This window comes from Chrysemys picta, chromosome 1 (assembly GCF_011386835.1).
Source record: "Chrysemys picta bellii isolate R12L10 chromosome 1, ASM1138683v2, whole genome shotgun sequence".
In the NCBI taxonomy this organism is placed as follows: Eukaryota; Metazoa; Chordata; order Testudines; family Emydidae; genus Chrysemys; species Chrysemys picta.
In genome coordinates, this window is record NC_088791.1 from 149,967,699 (window position 1) to 149,984,000 (window position 16,302).

At 46.2% G+C, this 16,302-nt stretch overlaps 1 protein-coding gene across 7 annotated transcripts in view; it reads right to left on the minus strand.

Annotated features, from left to right (window-relative positions):
- MAB21L3 (mab-21 like 3) overlaps positions 1 to 16,213 on the minus strand; it is a 30,736-nt gene extending 14,523 nt beyond the window's left edge. For 2 of the 7 annotated variants that reach the window (XM_065572892.1, XM_065572879.1), the window contains exons 1-2: positions 9,101 to 16,213; positions 1,048 to 1,226 (exon numbers count right to left, since the gene is read on the minus strand). In XM_065572892.1, coding sequence (XP_065428964.1) covers positions 1,048 to 1,095 — 48 coding nt within the window. In that variant the 5' untranslated portion in view covers positions 1,096 to 1,226; positions 9,101 to 16,213. Of the gene's footprint in view, positions 1 to 1,047; positions 1,306 to 1,594; positions 9,051 to 9,100 lie in introns of those variants that run through there. The other 5 variants (XM_042852522.2, XM_065572875.1, XM_042852517.2 and 2 more) reach the window with 5 other exon arrangements.
- Positions 16,214 to 16,302: the final 89 nt, after the last annotated feature.

The window sequence follows — 16,302 nt, forward strand, 5'->3', positions numbered from 1 at the left end:
GTGCTCAGTACCGCTGCAGATGAGGCAATACACTATCACAAATCTCTCCATGCCCAACCGTGCCCTCTGGCTCCTATGTCACCCTTCAATAGAAATCTTTACAGCGAGAAGTACTAATTGGCAGAGTTGGCTGGAAATTTTCAGATGGAACATTTTTCCATCGGAAAATACCAGTTTGTTAAAAGTGAAACATTTTGCAAAGACGTGTTGATTTCAGTGATCTTTAGTTTAGAAAAAAAATGAACAGCGTTCTGATAAGGGCAAAACATTTCCACTTTTTCAAAACAGAAGCCTCCATTTTCTGTTTAATATGACTTTTTGTTGAATTTTGGTATTTAATAGAATATAAATATAAATATAAGCTGAAATTGGAACAAAACATTTTGATTGACCGGAAATGATCTCTCATTGTGCAGGCAATTTCAATTTTGCGGGGGTTTGGTCCATTTCAGAACAGAAAAAAAAATTCAAAATTGGAGCAGTTCCCATGAAATTGAAACCTGGTTCCTGCCTAGCTCTCTTAAAAAAGGTTAGCTGGCTTGTTTAGATAAGCATCCAAGGTTTAGGAAAAGGATTAGGTGAGTTCTAGTATTATCCACCTCTCCCTAATTATTGAACACATGCATTATCTTCCCTAGAGACAACCTTGCTGCTATATTTTTGGCTCTGTTTCTATCAAATCCGGGCTTTTGGCTGGATAAATATGAACCCTAGAATCTCTACTAGGTCTAAACACAAACAACTCCAGCTGTAACACATTTGAAATTCCAAGCTGTGCAGGATAGAGCCCAAAACACAAACTGGTTCTGAAGTGGGACAGGATGACCATCTAGGGAAAAGCTAAGAGGCCACCAAACCAAATCCTTTGCTAAGGTTCTGAAAGGGAAGCATTGGAAATGTCACTAGAAATCTTATTATCATGATACTTAAGTCCCATTTTGTCCCAAGACTCAAAAGTCAGACAAGCATCCAATCCTTGAATTCTGAACTTTTCAAGATCATCCCTACTTGTGGAGACAGAGAAGAGATATACACACAAATACTTACCTTATTCTGGATGTAAAATTCCACATCTTCTTCTGTGAATGGTTTCATGGTAGGATGTTCTTCCTTGTGCTCCAAAATTTAAATTTTATTCTCTTGCTTGGCGCTGGGTGTTTCAGAACCACTTCCAGCTTTTGGTCTGCAGCCTTCCTTGCCTTGCAAACCCAAGACACCTAATTCCTCTGTGGATGGAGAAGAGGGGAGACAAGCTGGGAGGTTTCCTTGTTTTTTCCGTTTTGTGTTACAATGTGTTTCAACCTACTAGGAAAAAATATGTCCAATTATATTTTCAAGCTCTGGTTTTATTATTATTATTTTAAAATGGTGATTCTTAACATATATACATATATAAAAAATCCCAAACACTGCTTTGCCTTTGGTCTGAATTTGAAGCACCTTTCAGACTCTGTTGGGGATTCAGAGCTCTCCTGCCCAGCATTATTTTCTGATTGCCACAAACACTTTCCTGTTTTCTAACTCTTAACTAGATCATTTATAAACCCTTTCAAAACACAGAGAAACACTCCCTTGTCGAGGTCAATCCACCCACTTTTCTTCTGTAGCTGTACTGCTATGTTTACATTCAGATCACTCATTTGGGTTGCAGTCCAGGGCCTCTGCTCCTTATATTTCCTTTCTCTCTCCTGCTGTATTGACAGTAAACATCCCACCGCCTGTCCCCAGCCTGCAGTTTGCTTCGCCTTCTTTACAATAAACAGATATAAAGCTGCCTCTTGTTAGCTGCCAGCTGCCCAGATAACAAACCCAACACGTCGTTAGAAGGGAAAACCATTGATTGGGCCTTATTGATCTGATAAGAGTTGGTGGCTTTTAAAAAAAGGGTACGTCATCCCCGGGGAGAGTGGCAGAGCCCTTTAGAGACATGCGTCCATGCTGCAAACTGTCCCTGGTTAGAAAGAATGGGCCCACTGTTTAGCATTGAGGGTCTGGACCTTTTCCACTCTGTGTTCTCCAAGCCCTCTTTTATGTGTTATTATTTGTACAGTGCCAAACACAATGGGGCTCCAGTCCTGACACTACCACAATACACTTCTTATTATTATTCATTATTAGTCAAATGATGATAATGTTATTGGCGCCATACAAGACCCAGCAGAAAATATAGTCCCTGCCTCCAGGAGCTGGTAGTCTAAAACTCAAACCTGCCTCCAGATTTCCCAGATTTTCTATTGTTAGTTTATTTAAAGCATTAGCCTCTCAACCTTCCCACCACATGTTCTCCTACTCCTTTTGGGGCCCTTCTTTAAAGTGAATGCCCAAAGGATTAGCAACATTGTGAGCTTTGCAGGAGAAGTCAGATTTAAGGCACAGAGTGTGTGAGTGTGGAACAGTGGGCTAAGGAAGGGCATTGCGGGGACCAGGGATAGAATAGAAGACGATGTAAGGAGAGGCAGGGCAGGACACACTGGCAGAGGAAGGTTAAGGAGCATTTTAAATATTCAGACTGAGTTAAAAAGTATGTCCTTATTTCCCCTCCCCACCCTCACCATCCCTAGTTAGAGATTTCAAATCCAGGAAGGTATGAGGAAGCCTTAGTAATTTTTCTTCACCTCATACACCCACAAGCCCTGTACGTCTGTGGTGGGTTTCAGCCTCCCGTTTTCCCATGCCCACCATCTGTCTGGTGCTATAGTAGCTATTGGACAAACAGGCATCGAGGAATCTGGTCCCAGTCATTTCACATTAAACAATAACACACAGCACTTTACGATTCGAAAGCACTGCACAAAGAGGAATTTAATTCTCACCTCCCCATGAGGGAGGCCAGTAGAAGCAATTTGGGCCAAGGACCATCTTGTTGTCACATGCATGCACAGCACCTTGCACAATGGGGGCCTGACCTTTCTTTGGCAGCCTCTAGGTGCTACTGCAGTGGAAATAATAAATCATTAGGATTATTACCCTCCTTTTACAGATGGGGGGAAACAGACTGAGAACGGAGAAGCGACTTGCCTGTGCAAGTGTCAAAGCTAGGATCAGAACGCAGGAATTCCCGACTCCCAGATCCCTGCTCTAACTAGTAGGTTTTGCTGCTTTATGTGCTTAACTTTAGTTAATTCCAATGGAGAACAAAAAAGCTGGGGGCAGTGCAAGAGCTGACCCCAGTAGCCAATGGCAGACTGCGGTGTACTGGCCATGGGGGATGCCAGTGGATTTTGACATGCCTATTTTGGAATCACAGTGTTGCTGAAGGACAGCCAGGAAATACTGTGTACAACAAAGGGAAAGCCTCTGACACGGGCAGTAAAAGTCATGTAAGCACAAGGAGCGTCGGCAGCTCCGTCTGGAAAGTGAAAGCGTCGGGTTTGGCCGGAAGCAGCAAAGCAGCATGGGCACCAGGTGCCCAGCCCTGCTTACTTGTCCCTGGCCTCGAGTCAGGATCAACAGGTCAGAGGCAACACACCAACTTGTGATTACAAAATACGCGAGGGAGGGTAGAGAAAAATAGCGAAAGTGGGGTGGAGAAGGGAAAGACAGCAGGAGAGAGAGCGCTCTGTAGAGAGAGTGGGAAGAGAACAGAGAACTGGAAGAGAATATAGTCCAGGGACGCCCAGTGAGCACTTCTGGGTGGGCTGCACAGCAGCTTGTTACAGTGGTGAAGCCTCCATCTGTCTCCAAGCCGTGAACCTTGATCTCCAAGCCAGGTTCAGGACTCAGGATTTCCAGAGGCTTTTTTGACCAGCTAAACTGAAAAAAGCACACCTGAGCTCCAATCTAGCCCCCCTAGGGTTGCTTCAACCCTCATCCATTTGTAGCTGAAAATAAAATTGGAGAGGGAGAAAACACTCAGGGAGGAGGCAGGGGAAGAGAACCAAACCACAAAGGCACCTGGACTGATCAAAGCAGCAGGGTACATAACAGGGATGTGCTGCCAGAATGATGATAAAAAAAAACCTCCCACAAAAGTGCTTCCCTCAAGCTTATGAGCAAGTTTGTCCCAGGAGACACGGGCATCAGAGAGCAGTGGCAAGGGAACAGGGAAATCAATTCATTTGTTTGGCTATTTGAACAAATGGTTTTCTCAAACCCCTAACCACTTGCATCTGAAGAAGTGAGGTTCTGACCCACGAAAGCTTATGCTCCCAGTACTTCTGTTAGTCTCAAAGGTGCCACAGGACCCTCTGTTGCCCCTAACCAGGGAGTGAGGCAGCACCATGCAGCACACTCTTTGTGAGTACCCTCCCTGGGAAATACTTAGACTTTATTTCTAAATAGAGAGTCAGCTCAGCACTAACTGTAGCTCTTTGACTGAATTATCTGCCTGGATCACACTCTTGGGATGGGGAGGAGTCCTGGGGCTTCTGTTCAGATCCCGTTAGAAAGCAGTATCAGTCAGGGCCATGCGGATTCTGAGCAGGCATGGACCAGTTGCTGAGCGAGGATAACACCAGAACTTTATTTAGGTAATGGGGAAAACTAAGTTTAACTACGGGAGTTCCCAACGTACTAGGCCTCAAACTGGAGCAAGACTTATAAGAATTTGAGATGTCTCAGATGGAAAAGACTTTGTATGACATCTAATCCACTTCCCCTTGTCCACTGCAAGATTGTGCCCTACAATATTCTCTGGGACTGTGCCCATTTTTAAATACCCCAAGCAATGAAGCCTCCACCCCTCCTTTTGGGATTCCATAATAGAAAAGATCTCGCTGTCATGATATTTTGCCAGATGTTCAGCCTAAATTTTCCCTTTCTTAACTTCATACCAATATCCCCTAAGAGAGCAAGACAGACAGAGAGCTGGAGCATTGTTTTGAAACAGTTCAGTTCAGGATGGCTGGGAGTAAGCAACCAAGTTCCTCTTACTGGAGTAACACATCCAGTCAATCTGACTCTAAACATAGGTACATACTGGAACGAAAATAAGCCCTAGCACAGCTAAGTGATCAGCAATGGGGACACCGATGGCTTTGTAATATCAGGGTCACCACAGTCTAAGTAGGTTAGGCCAAGACATCTAACTGCAAATAGACTACAGAAAAATGCCAACTGTCCCAGCTTTTCAGTCTTAGCGAGCTAGTTTGCTAGTCCATGAATCCTTCCATATTAACATCTCCTGATAGCACAACTCACCAGCGTGCCACCAAGCTGTGTTGGTCATTGGTACTCTCTTGCCATTTTGTGATTGCATCAACTTCCACATATGAAAATAAGAATGGCCATATCAGGACAGAGCAATGGCCCATCTAGCCCCGTATCCTGTCGTCTGACAGTGGTCAGTGGCAGGTGCTTCAGAGGGAATGAACAGACCAGGGCAATTATCGAGTGATCCATCCCATGTCCTCCACTCCCAACTTCTGGCAGTCAGAGGTTTAGAGACTACAGCGCACAGGGTTGTGTCCCTGAGCATCTTAGGTAATAGCCTTTGATGGACCTATCCTCCAAGAACTGATCTCATTCTTTTTTGAACCCTGTTATGCTTTTGGCCTTCACAACATCTAGCAACAAGGAGGATGAAGAGACACTTGTGTGGGGCTAGCAGGTGGAGTTAGGGATCCTTTGAAATAACGTGCAGAGTAGCTATCTCTAGCAATGACCAACTGCTGCTCAACCCGTTTTTCATGCAGGGTGCTCTGGGACAAGACCTGCACTTGATCAGTTTATTTTGGGCAAAAAGTTCTGTGCATTTTACTTTTTCTTTCTCTAACCCTCCCCAAGATTTGGTCAAAAGTGATGTTTAAATAATAGTGCCCTGGGAGAGTTTAGAGGCGAGAGGAGGAAGGCTTTGTGTGAGTGATGCTAATTCATTGTGACAGCATCAAGTCACATACAGCTGCCGCATTGAAATATTCATCCCCCTACCCTCATCTATTTCCTGTCCACTGCCTCCTTTCTTCCCCCACCCTTCCCCTTACCGGGGAGCCCATGGCCACTCGGGGCCTTGTTCAGATTGGGCGCTGCATGATGTCATTAGAGGGTGTCTTCACCAGTACTCCCTCCCCACCGGCACCCTTCGCTGGCCACAGGGCACAGAGTGGCCACCCCAGCTGGAGCTGGTCACCCACTGAGGGGAGAAGCTGGAGCCCCTCATGCAAGTGTCAACCTTGCCTAGGGAGGAGAGAACCCTCCTCTGATTGGCTGCCTGCCCCACTGCCCTCTATCCTGGGGGAGAGCAGCCAATCAGAGTTGCTGCAGGACGCTGACAGAGCTCTCCTCTCCTTCCCTCACCTCAGGGGATGAGATTGGGTTGCCAACCTTCCAGGATTGGCTTGGAGTCTCCAGGAATTAAAGATTATGTCATGTGATGAAACCTCTAGGAATACATCCAACCATAGGTGCCAACTTTCCCGGGTGCCGGTGGGTGCTCCTGGCCCCGCCCCCATTCGAATCCCTTCCCCAAAGTCCCCGCCCCAACTCCGCCCCCTCCGTGCCACCAATTTTTCCCCATGGGTGCTCTAGCCCCAGAGCACCCATGGAGTCAACACCTATGCATCCAACCAAAATTGGCAACCCTAGGCTGAGAGGAGGGTGGGGGGAAGGAACAGTGGCACCATGCTTTGAGGAGGGAAGGAAGAGCCGAAAGATCCCAGCAGCTTAGGGTGTCTCCACTGCATCCTCCTGTGTACAATGGGCAGAAACACTGGGCAAGCGGAGTGGTGCAAGCCCCCCAGCACCGGGGGCGGGGGAGACTACAGGCAGAAGGGATGGGGAGGGGCCCTCACGTGCTTTCGCCCAGGGCCCCACAAAAGCTTAATCCACCTCTGAATGCACCACATGTGTTGACAGGGGGGAGGTTTGCAGAGTTGCTTTGTGGTTGGGGTTGCAGCGGGCTTGCCTTGGGGCTGGGCAGCTGCTGGGTTTTTTTGCATTTCAAAGGTGGTAACTCTAGCTACGGTACTTACTTGGCTCCCAACATCTTAGTATTTGAGCACTGCATGTGATGTATTCATCCTCCCCCTACCCCTCTGAGCTAGGCAGAGCCATCATCCCCATGTCACAGATGGGGAACTGAAGCACAAAGAGGTTTAGTGACCCACTCAGGCTCACACACGGGAAGGCTGTGGCAGAACTGGGGATTGAACCTGGACCTCCCACAGCAGGTCAGTGCTCTAACCGTGCTTCCTCCCAACACCAGGCTTGGGAAGGGAGAGAACTCCACTCCAGCTGCCTGCACCTCCTTGAGAGGGGGGTGAAGAGTCCTTGGAGCGTCAGAAAGAGCAGATATGAGGGCTGGAGGAGCAGGCAGATGCGGGGCTGGGTGTGTGAAATTAATAGTGGGGCTGATACAGAACTAACTAATTAGACCAGAGGTTCTCAAACTGCCGTGCATGGACCACCAGTGGTCCGCAAGCTCCATTCAGATGGTCAGTGGATAGTTCCTTTAAGGTGCGTGCCTGGGCAGCTGCACATGAAAGAATGAAGGGCCCTCACCTAATTAGTGGAGCTGCACAGGTGTGGCTCCACTAATTAGGTGCCTGGACCCTGACGTAAGGTGAGGTGGTGGCCTTGGGGGAAATAGGGGGTAGGTGGGAGGGGGCAGTGGGGTGAGGAGTTTGGGAGGTGCAGGGCTGCGGCGGCCAGAGAAAAAGGCGACTTTCCCCAGCTCCAGGGTTGTGGCTGCCAGGGAGAGACCCCCCCCTCCTTCCCAGCCCCAACTTGGGGGCTGCCGCAGCAGGGACAGAGGGTACATCCATCGCATTAGAAAGGTAAGACGACTGATATTAAAAGGAGTTGTGTGCTTTTATTTATAGATCGAAAAACAATTTTTTTAAATATAGTGCTTATATCCAAAGCGTTTTACAATAGTTAGTTAATGGTAAAAACATTTGGAAAGATCATTAAGTGGTCTGCCAAGACCCTCAGCAATTTTCAAGTGGTCCGCAAAAAAAAAAAAGTTTGAGAACCACTGAATTAATCTGTTGGGGTATGGGGAGATGGTGGCAGCTCTGCTCCATCAGCAGCCACAAGAGCTCCTGCAGCAGGGCCAGAACCTCACTCACTCGGGGGAGTTGGCAACAGCGTAACTGCAACCCCCGGCGTGTTCGAGAGACTAAGGGGGTGAGGTAATATCTTCTATTGCGCGGGGGCAGGGGGAAATCTAACTGTCAAAGACAGGCCAAAATACTATATAGGCTTTCAAAATGTTCTGATCTGGGGGGAATAGCTCATCATTTTTGAACTTTTGAGGGATGGCAAGGCCGGCAGCACCTCCAGCCAAAGTTGCTTCAGCTGCACAGGATCAGTCCAGAGCATGCGTGTAAAAGCCCAGCCCCAGCACTGAGCCGGCAGGCCCCCAAGGCTGTTTGTATAGTTACTTTTCACACTAGAAGTGCATTTTGGTAGTGCTCAGTATTACCTCCCCAAAGGGCCGGTCCCCCATGCCTCTTCCCCAGTCGCCGAGACTTCTTCCTACAGCAACTTGGCTTTAGCTTGCAGGTTACAAAGCATTGCCAGCGCTCACGATATTTGGTGTTTGTCTTAGAGCCCCGGGTGTTGAAATCCAGTGATTATATGAGAACCTCGGCTTTCATTTTATAAAAGCCTCATAGGATATGGCTACAGCAATGTAAGCCCAGGTCAAGCCTAACCCCCACTTGCGTTCACACACCCATTGTGCTAACCGAGGGCTCAGACCCAGGGTCCTAGGACCCTGCAGACCTGGAGGTTCTGAGCCTGTGTTAAGCTGGGACGAAGGGTCTGAGCCCTGTTGCTTTCCTGTATGGATGCAGACCCAGCTTGACTCAGGTCCTGGAAGTCCTCCAAATATATCCCAGAGTTCCCAGAAGCAGGGGAGCAGCACTACAGGCAGGAAGCACAGTGGCTGGAAGGGCCATTGCTGCCTGGTCCTGCTCCTCTGGTGGCAGTGGCAGCTCTTGCTCCAGCTCCTCCTCACTGCCGCGTAGTGTTACCATATTTCAAGTTTCCACATAGAGGACGCTGCCAGGAGGAGAGGTAGCTGGGGCAGATGGGACGGGGGAGAGGGGGACGGGACACAGTTTCTACTCTACAGTTTCTTTCCACTTTGAATATCTAACATTTATAAACAACAAGTGTAATGGCCTCAAAAATAAATGTAAATCAAATGTAAATGTACCTTTTCACATGCAGTCAGCCCTTTCCTCCTGCACTTCTTGTGTCCATGCGTATTTCTCTGGAGAGCGGATCTTTCTCAGCAGTGGTTGATTGCTCATCAAGTAGCTGTGAAAGTCTTTGCAAGATGTGTGCCTGAAGTTGTACTGTACAAGCAGGATCCCATTCAGCGACTCAGCAGTCAATACCATGCCACCCTTCCTTCTGCGCTGCTCCCGGCGGTGGTGCTGCCTTCAGAGCTGGGCGGCCAGCCAGCAGTCGCCATGCTCCAGCTGCTCCGCTCTGAAGGCGACACCCCCCAGCAGCAGCAGTACAGAAGGAAGGGTGGCACACTGTTGTTAAGGCACGCGGGGAATTGCAGTTCTACGAGAATTGATGTTGGAAAAAGGATGATGGACATTTGTTCATATTTCAAAAATCTGCCCCGACAGAAATCGGAGGACCAAAGAAAAGAAAAGAAAAGAGCTCATGTCCAGAAAAACCTGGATGTTAGTAACCCTATGCGCAGAGCTTGCCTGGAGCAGGGAGCAAAAGCATCATCTCTCCCCCAGCCATGCTGAGCTGGAAGCTCTGCCACTTCCCCTCCCTGCAGGGCAGCTGCTTGGTCCCGCTTTGCTGGCTGCCCCTTGCTGTCAGCCACCTCCCCTCCCCCCCGCCCTCCCTGGGGCTGCGTGTGCAGAGGCACCCGGGCACCCTGCACTGTGAGGGCATTGAGTGACAGCCAGCCCCAAAATTTCCCCACAGCCTCCCAGGGTGGGATCCCATATCCCTGCTTCCTGAGGTGTGGCAAGGGCAGGAATAAGGGATCCCAGAGGTGCTGGCGCACACTACAGCCCAAGCCCTGGGGACGCATTTCACCCTCTGCAGCTGGCACCAGCCAGGCTGTCTGTGTCTGTGTCTTTTCTCTGATACCTTCATTTTATGTCAAACTTCAAAACAAAACAGACAAAAATAAATTTAAAAAACCAACCAAACAAAAACACCTTCATTGAACAGCCCAGTTTAAAAATTAAGAATTGCAAAGTTTCATGGCACTCGTTTGACAGCTCTCGAGACTGATGTGCTAATTATCCTCCCCCATTGTCCTGCCATGGGACTCAGCCTAGAAGTGGGGAGCCCAATTCTCAGATTAGATGGTAGTTCAGTATAAGGCCCTCTCAAACTGCTGTCGTTCTACTGAGACAGCCACCAAGGGAGCTGAACATGCAGGTTATGTACTTGTGTGCTTCTTATGGGCATCAATAGCCCCGCCACAGTTAGGAAACAGGGTGGGCAGTAGAGTTTCTAGGGCTAGAGTGTTGACACTTGGAAGGCACTAGGCACTTTGGGATATGTTTACTTTGACTCGGATCTGTGCACTGCAGTGTAGACGCCCGAGCCATAGGTTCAAGCACAGGTCAGAAAATTCTTAATCTACGGTTAAAAATGCAATGTAGATGCTCAAGCCCAGGGTTCCTCGATCAGATGATTTGAGTCCCACCAACTTTAGGCTTATGTTGCTGTGTAGACATACCCTTAGTTGCAGAGACAAGCTTGAAAACATGAATCCTAAAAGCTCATGCCCACCAATACACTCCAGTAGAGGAGTGACAAAGTTAATGAGACATTTTACTAGAAATAAGTTACAAATGGAACAAAGTGGAGCAAGAGGTTCAGCACTTATGTACTATACTGATGGGCATGGTATATAAAGCTAGATCGACCCAGCAGCCTAGCTTGGCTGGAAGACGACCTAGTCAGAAGTTTCTACAAACTTTTGAAGAATTCCTGTGCTCAGGATGGCTACAAATCCCAGGTCAGAGATACAGCTGCAATAGTTGAAGGTGCACTAACAGGCTCCTGGTCACTGTGGTTGGCACATATTTAGTAATAATTTTAGTTAAGCAGCCTCTTAGAATAACCTGCTGGCATCAATGGATGATGACTGCATTTGTTTTGTAAACAAACAGTTTTTCTCAACCTCTGTTAATAGACAATTCAAGTTCAAGCTGCTCCCAATAACAAGATGCTTGACTCTTCCCTCTTTATTGGCTGCTTTGTGCTGTCACAGCCAAAAAGCCCCAGGGAACAGTTCAATCGTTTGCATTGCACTGGCCTCAAGGTTGCAGTGGAGCAAGGGTAGATATGTAGGGCCAGAGCTGGTTAAAATGGAGAATTCACTGCAGAGCTCCCGAGAAAAAGAAAGAGCAGGAGAAACTGGAACACAAGCTTTTAAAATTAAAAAGCATTAAACATTTGCAGAAATAGGCTTGTGTCATTTGGCTGATAGAGATGGAGAGGAACAAGAGGCTTCATCTTTCTGTATTCCCCAAACAAGTTAAGACGACAACATGAAGATGCCTGCCAATTTAATGACAAGAAAAGGCAGGGCTCCTCCCATCCATGCAGAGAATCTGGGTGGGATAAAGAGTGGAAATTCAGACACATTTCAAATGACAGAAGAGGGCAAGGGCCAAACGCCAATTTCAAACTACCCAGACCCTGAGAACTGATCAAACTTATCCCCCACATTCACACTGCTCAAGGGAAGGGCCAAGTCACCCCAACAGCTCATCCTACCAATTTCTGTAAGATACTAGGATAAAAGCATTAAATTCACTTCCTAATAATACTCTGCCTTTCTGCAACACTTCTCATCCAACAGAGCAGGATAGGCTAGTGGTTAGGGCACTAGCCAGGGACTTGGGAGACTTAAGGTTTAATTCCCTGCTCTTCCACAGACTTCCTATATGACCTTGGGCAAGTCAGTCTCTCTGTGCCTCAGATGACTAGCTGTAAAATGGGAATATTAATTCTTACCTACCTCACAGGCCTGTTGTGAGGATAAGTACATTGAAGACCAGGAGATACTCGGGTATGATGGTAGCGGGGGGCGACAAATATTTTAGGTCGAGATAGCTTTACAAACAATAAGCGTCATAACCTGTGATATAGATAAACTGTATTGGTTCCATTGTATAGATTAAGGAATTAAAGTTTCAGAAAGGGTAAGCCTCAGGAATAGAAATCGGAGATTCAGCCCTATTTACTGCACTTCAGGATCTAAGAACTGTAAAAATGTAAGTAAGTATTAATCAGACACTCCCAAGTGAATGCCAATGAAAGCTGTACCCAAGGGGAAAAGGGCTCGGGTAAACAAACCTCACCCGATACTGTTTAAGCAACAGCTTTCACCCAGGTTGTGAATTACATGACTATTTTGGTGAACACTGCAGGTATATTCTTGGCCCAGCTACACACCTTGTGATGTGCCTTGCAGAAGGTTTACAAGTAGAAGAAGAAAAAAAACCAAGCATTTGCTACATCAACAGAAGTTTATAATAATGCAAACCAGAAGTTGAAACTATCCTCACAGCTAGGGAAGGATGGTGCCTCAAGAATACATTAGAACTTAAGTATAAGGGGGACAAGCTGCAGCTCAAAGTGGCCATCAAAATAAGGATGGTAAAGGGATACTATTGTATGGAGAGCTGCCACACTGGGCACATTAAATTAGGAGTCTTACATTTTAGAGACACTGATCCAAATTCTGCTCCCACTTACACCAGCAGAATTTGGCTGCTTCTTCCCTAGTGTTTAAATACTGCCTTCGCTTAACTTTGGAGGGCTGCTCTGCTAAAGTCTAGGGTAAAAGCCAAGGGAGAACACAGGGAAAGTCACTGCTATTAAGCTGGGACTCTTTTGCTTATGTGGGAGGTGACAGATATTCCCACCATCCAGGAGCCCATTTTGGAGGAAGGAGCAGATTGGGGGAATCCCCAAACCCCAGTGCTGCAGGGGTGGGATGAGCCTGAGCAGGGATGTGGGGCCAGAGAGCAAGTGACAGTTCAGCAGCAACCGAAGTGCCCTGTACTGAATGGCTTAATCTGCTGCCAAGACTCATGCTCCTTTCTTGAAGCATCAACATGCTGCTCATTTCTATACCAGACCCACGACTGGAGCAGCTTGGTAGGGATGCTGGTGCTGCTCCCCACCTCACACTGGATGAGCAGATGAATGGAACTTCTGGTAATCCTGCCGGCAGAACGTTTAAGGGTCTTGAACTGTGGTGCTGCTTACACTGAACAGATACAATCTGTGAGTGATTCAAAGGACATCCCGAAATGAACCAGATGAACCAGCCCTACATTCTCAGGGATTTGGTCCATGGCTAGCTACCACCTCAACAAAAAGGTCAGCCTGGATAAAGGTAAGCAGTATTTTTAATGTTTATCCAGTCTCAAACTTGCCCAGTCTCAAGCAATCCCATTATGCCACACATTCTGCATGAAGCAGTCACTCAGCCTTCTCTTGAATCAATCAGAATGGCATCCACACAACATACCACACGAGCAGCTGGCAAAGGAATTTAGTGTGCAATGGGAGAGCGGCACTGTGCATTAGGACAAGAGGAAACTGCACAAAGAAGACTCCCCCCCCCCCCCCCCACACACACACCCCGTACAATGTCACTACACTAGGACAGAGTGGGAGAGGGGTGCCCACAGTGAAACTCCAAGACCTCCCCACATCTATCCTCTCCACTTCATGGTGAGGACGAAGCTCAACCACCTCAGCTTTGTCAGCTGTCAGAGAAATATGGATACAAACACACACAGTCTGTGCTTTTTTAATTTGGTGAATTAAGTACATGACCTAGGAGAGAGCTGCTGTCACTTCTGTACCAGGTTGTTTTTTCCCCCCACAAAAGAGTTCAGGAGTTACTCAGTGAAGATGTTCTTCACAGCAGCAGGTCAAAACTGTAGCGGTTTCCTTCAGAAATTTAAAGACAATTTGGCCACCACTGTTTGTCTCATCTCCAACCACCAAAAAAGATGCAAACTGACAATTCTGGGAAAAGCATAGTTCATTCTACTTCAGAAATGAACTTTTTTTAAACCAATCTAGGAGGCTGCAATGGGAGAGATTTTTCACCTTTACCTTACCAGTTTGAATCTGGTCCAGGTTAGATGTAACTAAAAGTTGTTACTGTTTGATGACTGTTTGGCAGTCCATGGGAAAACGGGTTACTGTGACTACAGTTAGCACCACTGTTGGCTGTCTTCACAGAGTCCAGTATAACTCTCAAAGTGTCCCCAATTTCAAGGAATGACACTGATGTTAGTCCCAACATCTCATACCTTCCACACAGAGGTGGTGACCTCACCTTTATTACTGATGATTTACATCAGAAATGGAGAAGGAAGCAGCTGAGGTTGTAGATAGTTATTCAGTAAGGAACAAATACCACAATACCTTCAAGTTTTCCACATGAATAGTTTGTCCCCTTCACTTTTTCTCTCTCATAAATTCCATTTCTCATTTGGGCCTGGGCGACTGACAGGTATGAGGGTCAGTAGTTAAATGGCACTTGTCCACAGTGGGAATTTGTCCTAGTTATAGCCATTGATGTTAAAACTGCAGTTCGTGGCAGGGCATCTTACTCAGTTCCAAGCAAGAAAGGAATGCATCAGTGAGAGTCACGGCTTTGTCATCACTAAGGGTTTGTATGAGTGCAGATAAACCAATGGCTGGCCACAGATAATTAACTGGGACAAATCCCCACTGTCAAAAAAAAGACAGATCGAAGCCTGGTCTACACTAGAAAATTAGGTCAGTTCAACTACCCCTGAGCTGCACTGTTAAGACAACCTAAATCCCTGTGTAGATAGCAGTAGGTGGATGGAAGAATTCTTTTGTTGACGTAGCTACTGCCTCTCAGAGGTGGATTACTTACACCGACAGGCGAACCCCTCCTGACAGCGAACCTAGCATCTGCATTGAAGCACTGCAGCAGCATAACAGTTTTAAATGTACACAAGTGCCTACTCTCTCAACTCAGCTGTTCCCTCCAGGGCATAATTGAGGCAATTAGTAGGAAAGGATGTGGAAGTTTATACTGGTGTTAGCTGCACTGATTCTGTAGCCAAGAGATCTTAAGTAGCTTTCAAGTCTATACCTTTCACCAGCACTACATTGAAAATTAAATAAAGTATTAAACCATTATGATAGAGGAGACAAATGTAATATCTACAGGAATGGGGAAAAAAAGGTCAGTTTTGTTTAGTAATTCTAAACCAAGGTACCAAATTAATTGGTCATTTGGCTGTTATGGACACTTCAGTCATCTTTAAGTGAGTTTTTACAAACAGTTGAAGAGGAAGACCACCTTCAGCTTTAGAAGTACTTTGTTTTGAGAGATTTCTTTTATACTGTAAGAATATAAAGGAAGTGAACCCAAAGACAGATGACTATTTTAAACAATGAAGCAATGTGAGAGCAGACTGACTTCTTCCCATCCTTGTCGGTGCCAATGCCATTGGTGGGAATACAAACCAGGAATCTTGCTGGTCACTTTCACTTAGCCTCACTTTGCAGAAAGGGAAATGGCAACATAACTTAGTACTGGACACATGCTCTTTTCTATTTAGTTTGTATAAATCAAAAATAACCTCTGAAGTGATTTCATATCCTTGTAAAAAAGGAGCTATTTAAGGGGAAGTTAAAAAAAATAAATCAAAAGATGCTTTACTTACAGACATGTCCAAAGAACCTTACATTTTAAAAAACTTTCAATTACTATGTAGTGGTGGATATATTACAGGGAAAAACCTGTTGCCCAATATTTAGAGAAGAGACATGATCCCCAATTTCCCTAAGCCACATTTTTTTAGGTATAGAAAAAGACTCTTGACATAATACAGGAAGTGCACTTCAGCTATTCATTACTTTTTTCTCAGCTAATGAAAACCAAAGTGTTAAAATATTACCAGTAGCTGTCACAGCATTTCATAAAATGGTGTAATTTTAGACTGAACTGTTTAGGGCAGGGACCATATTTTTGTGTGTTTGTGCAGCATCCAACACAACAGGACCCCAAGTCCCAACCAGAGACTGTGGATACCACCATAATATAAATATTAAAAACCGCAGCATTGACATTTTACTGTGCTAAATCCCCAAGAGCGTTTCCAGTCTTTCAACATCAAGCAACAATTGAGGCTGGTAGTAAATGGATTCTCACATTCCACTTGCTCCAGTTTGTTTTTGTTAGAAATGATTTGTGATAGATATAGTGGAATATATTGATTAGTACTGACAGTCCCAGCTTCCCAGGCGTTTTGTGGCATTGCCATTCCAAAATGACCTGCTTTCCACCTTGTCAATTTCCTCCTGAACAGTCAGTTATAAATATCTGTTCTATTAAGAGATCACTTTTCACCCTTC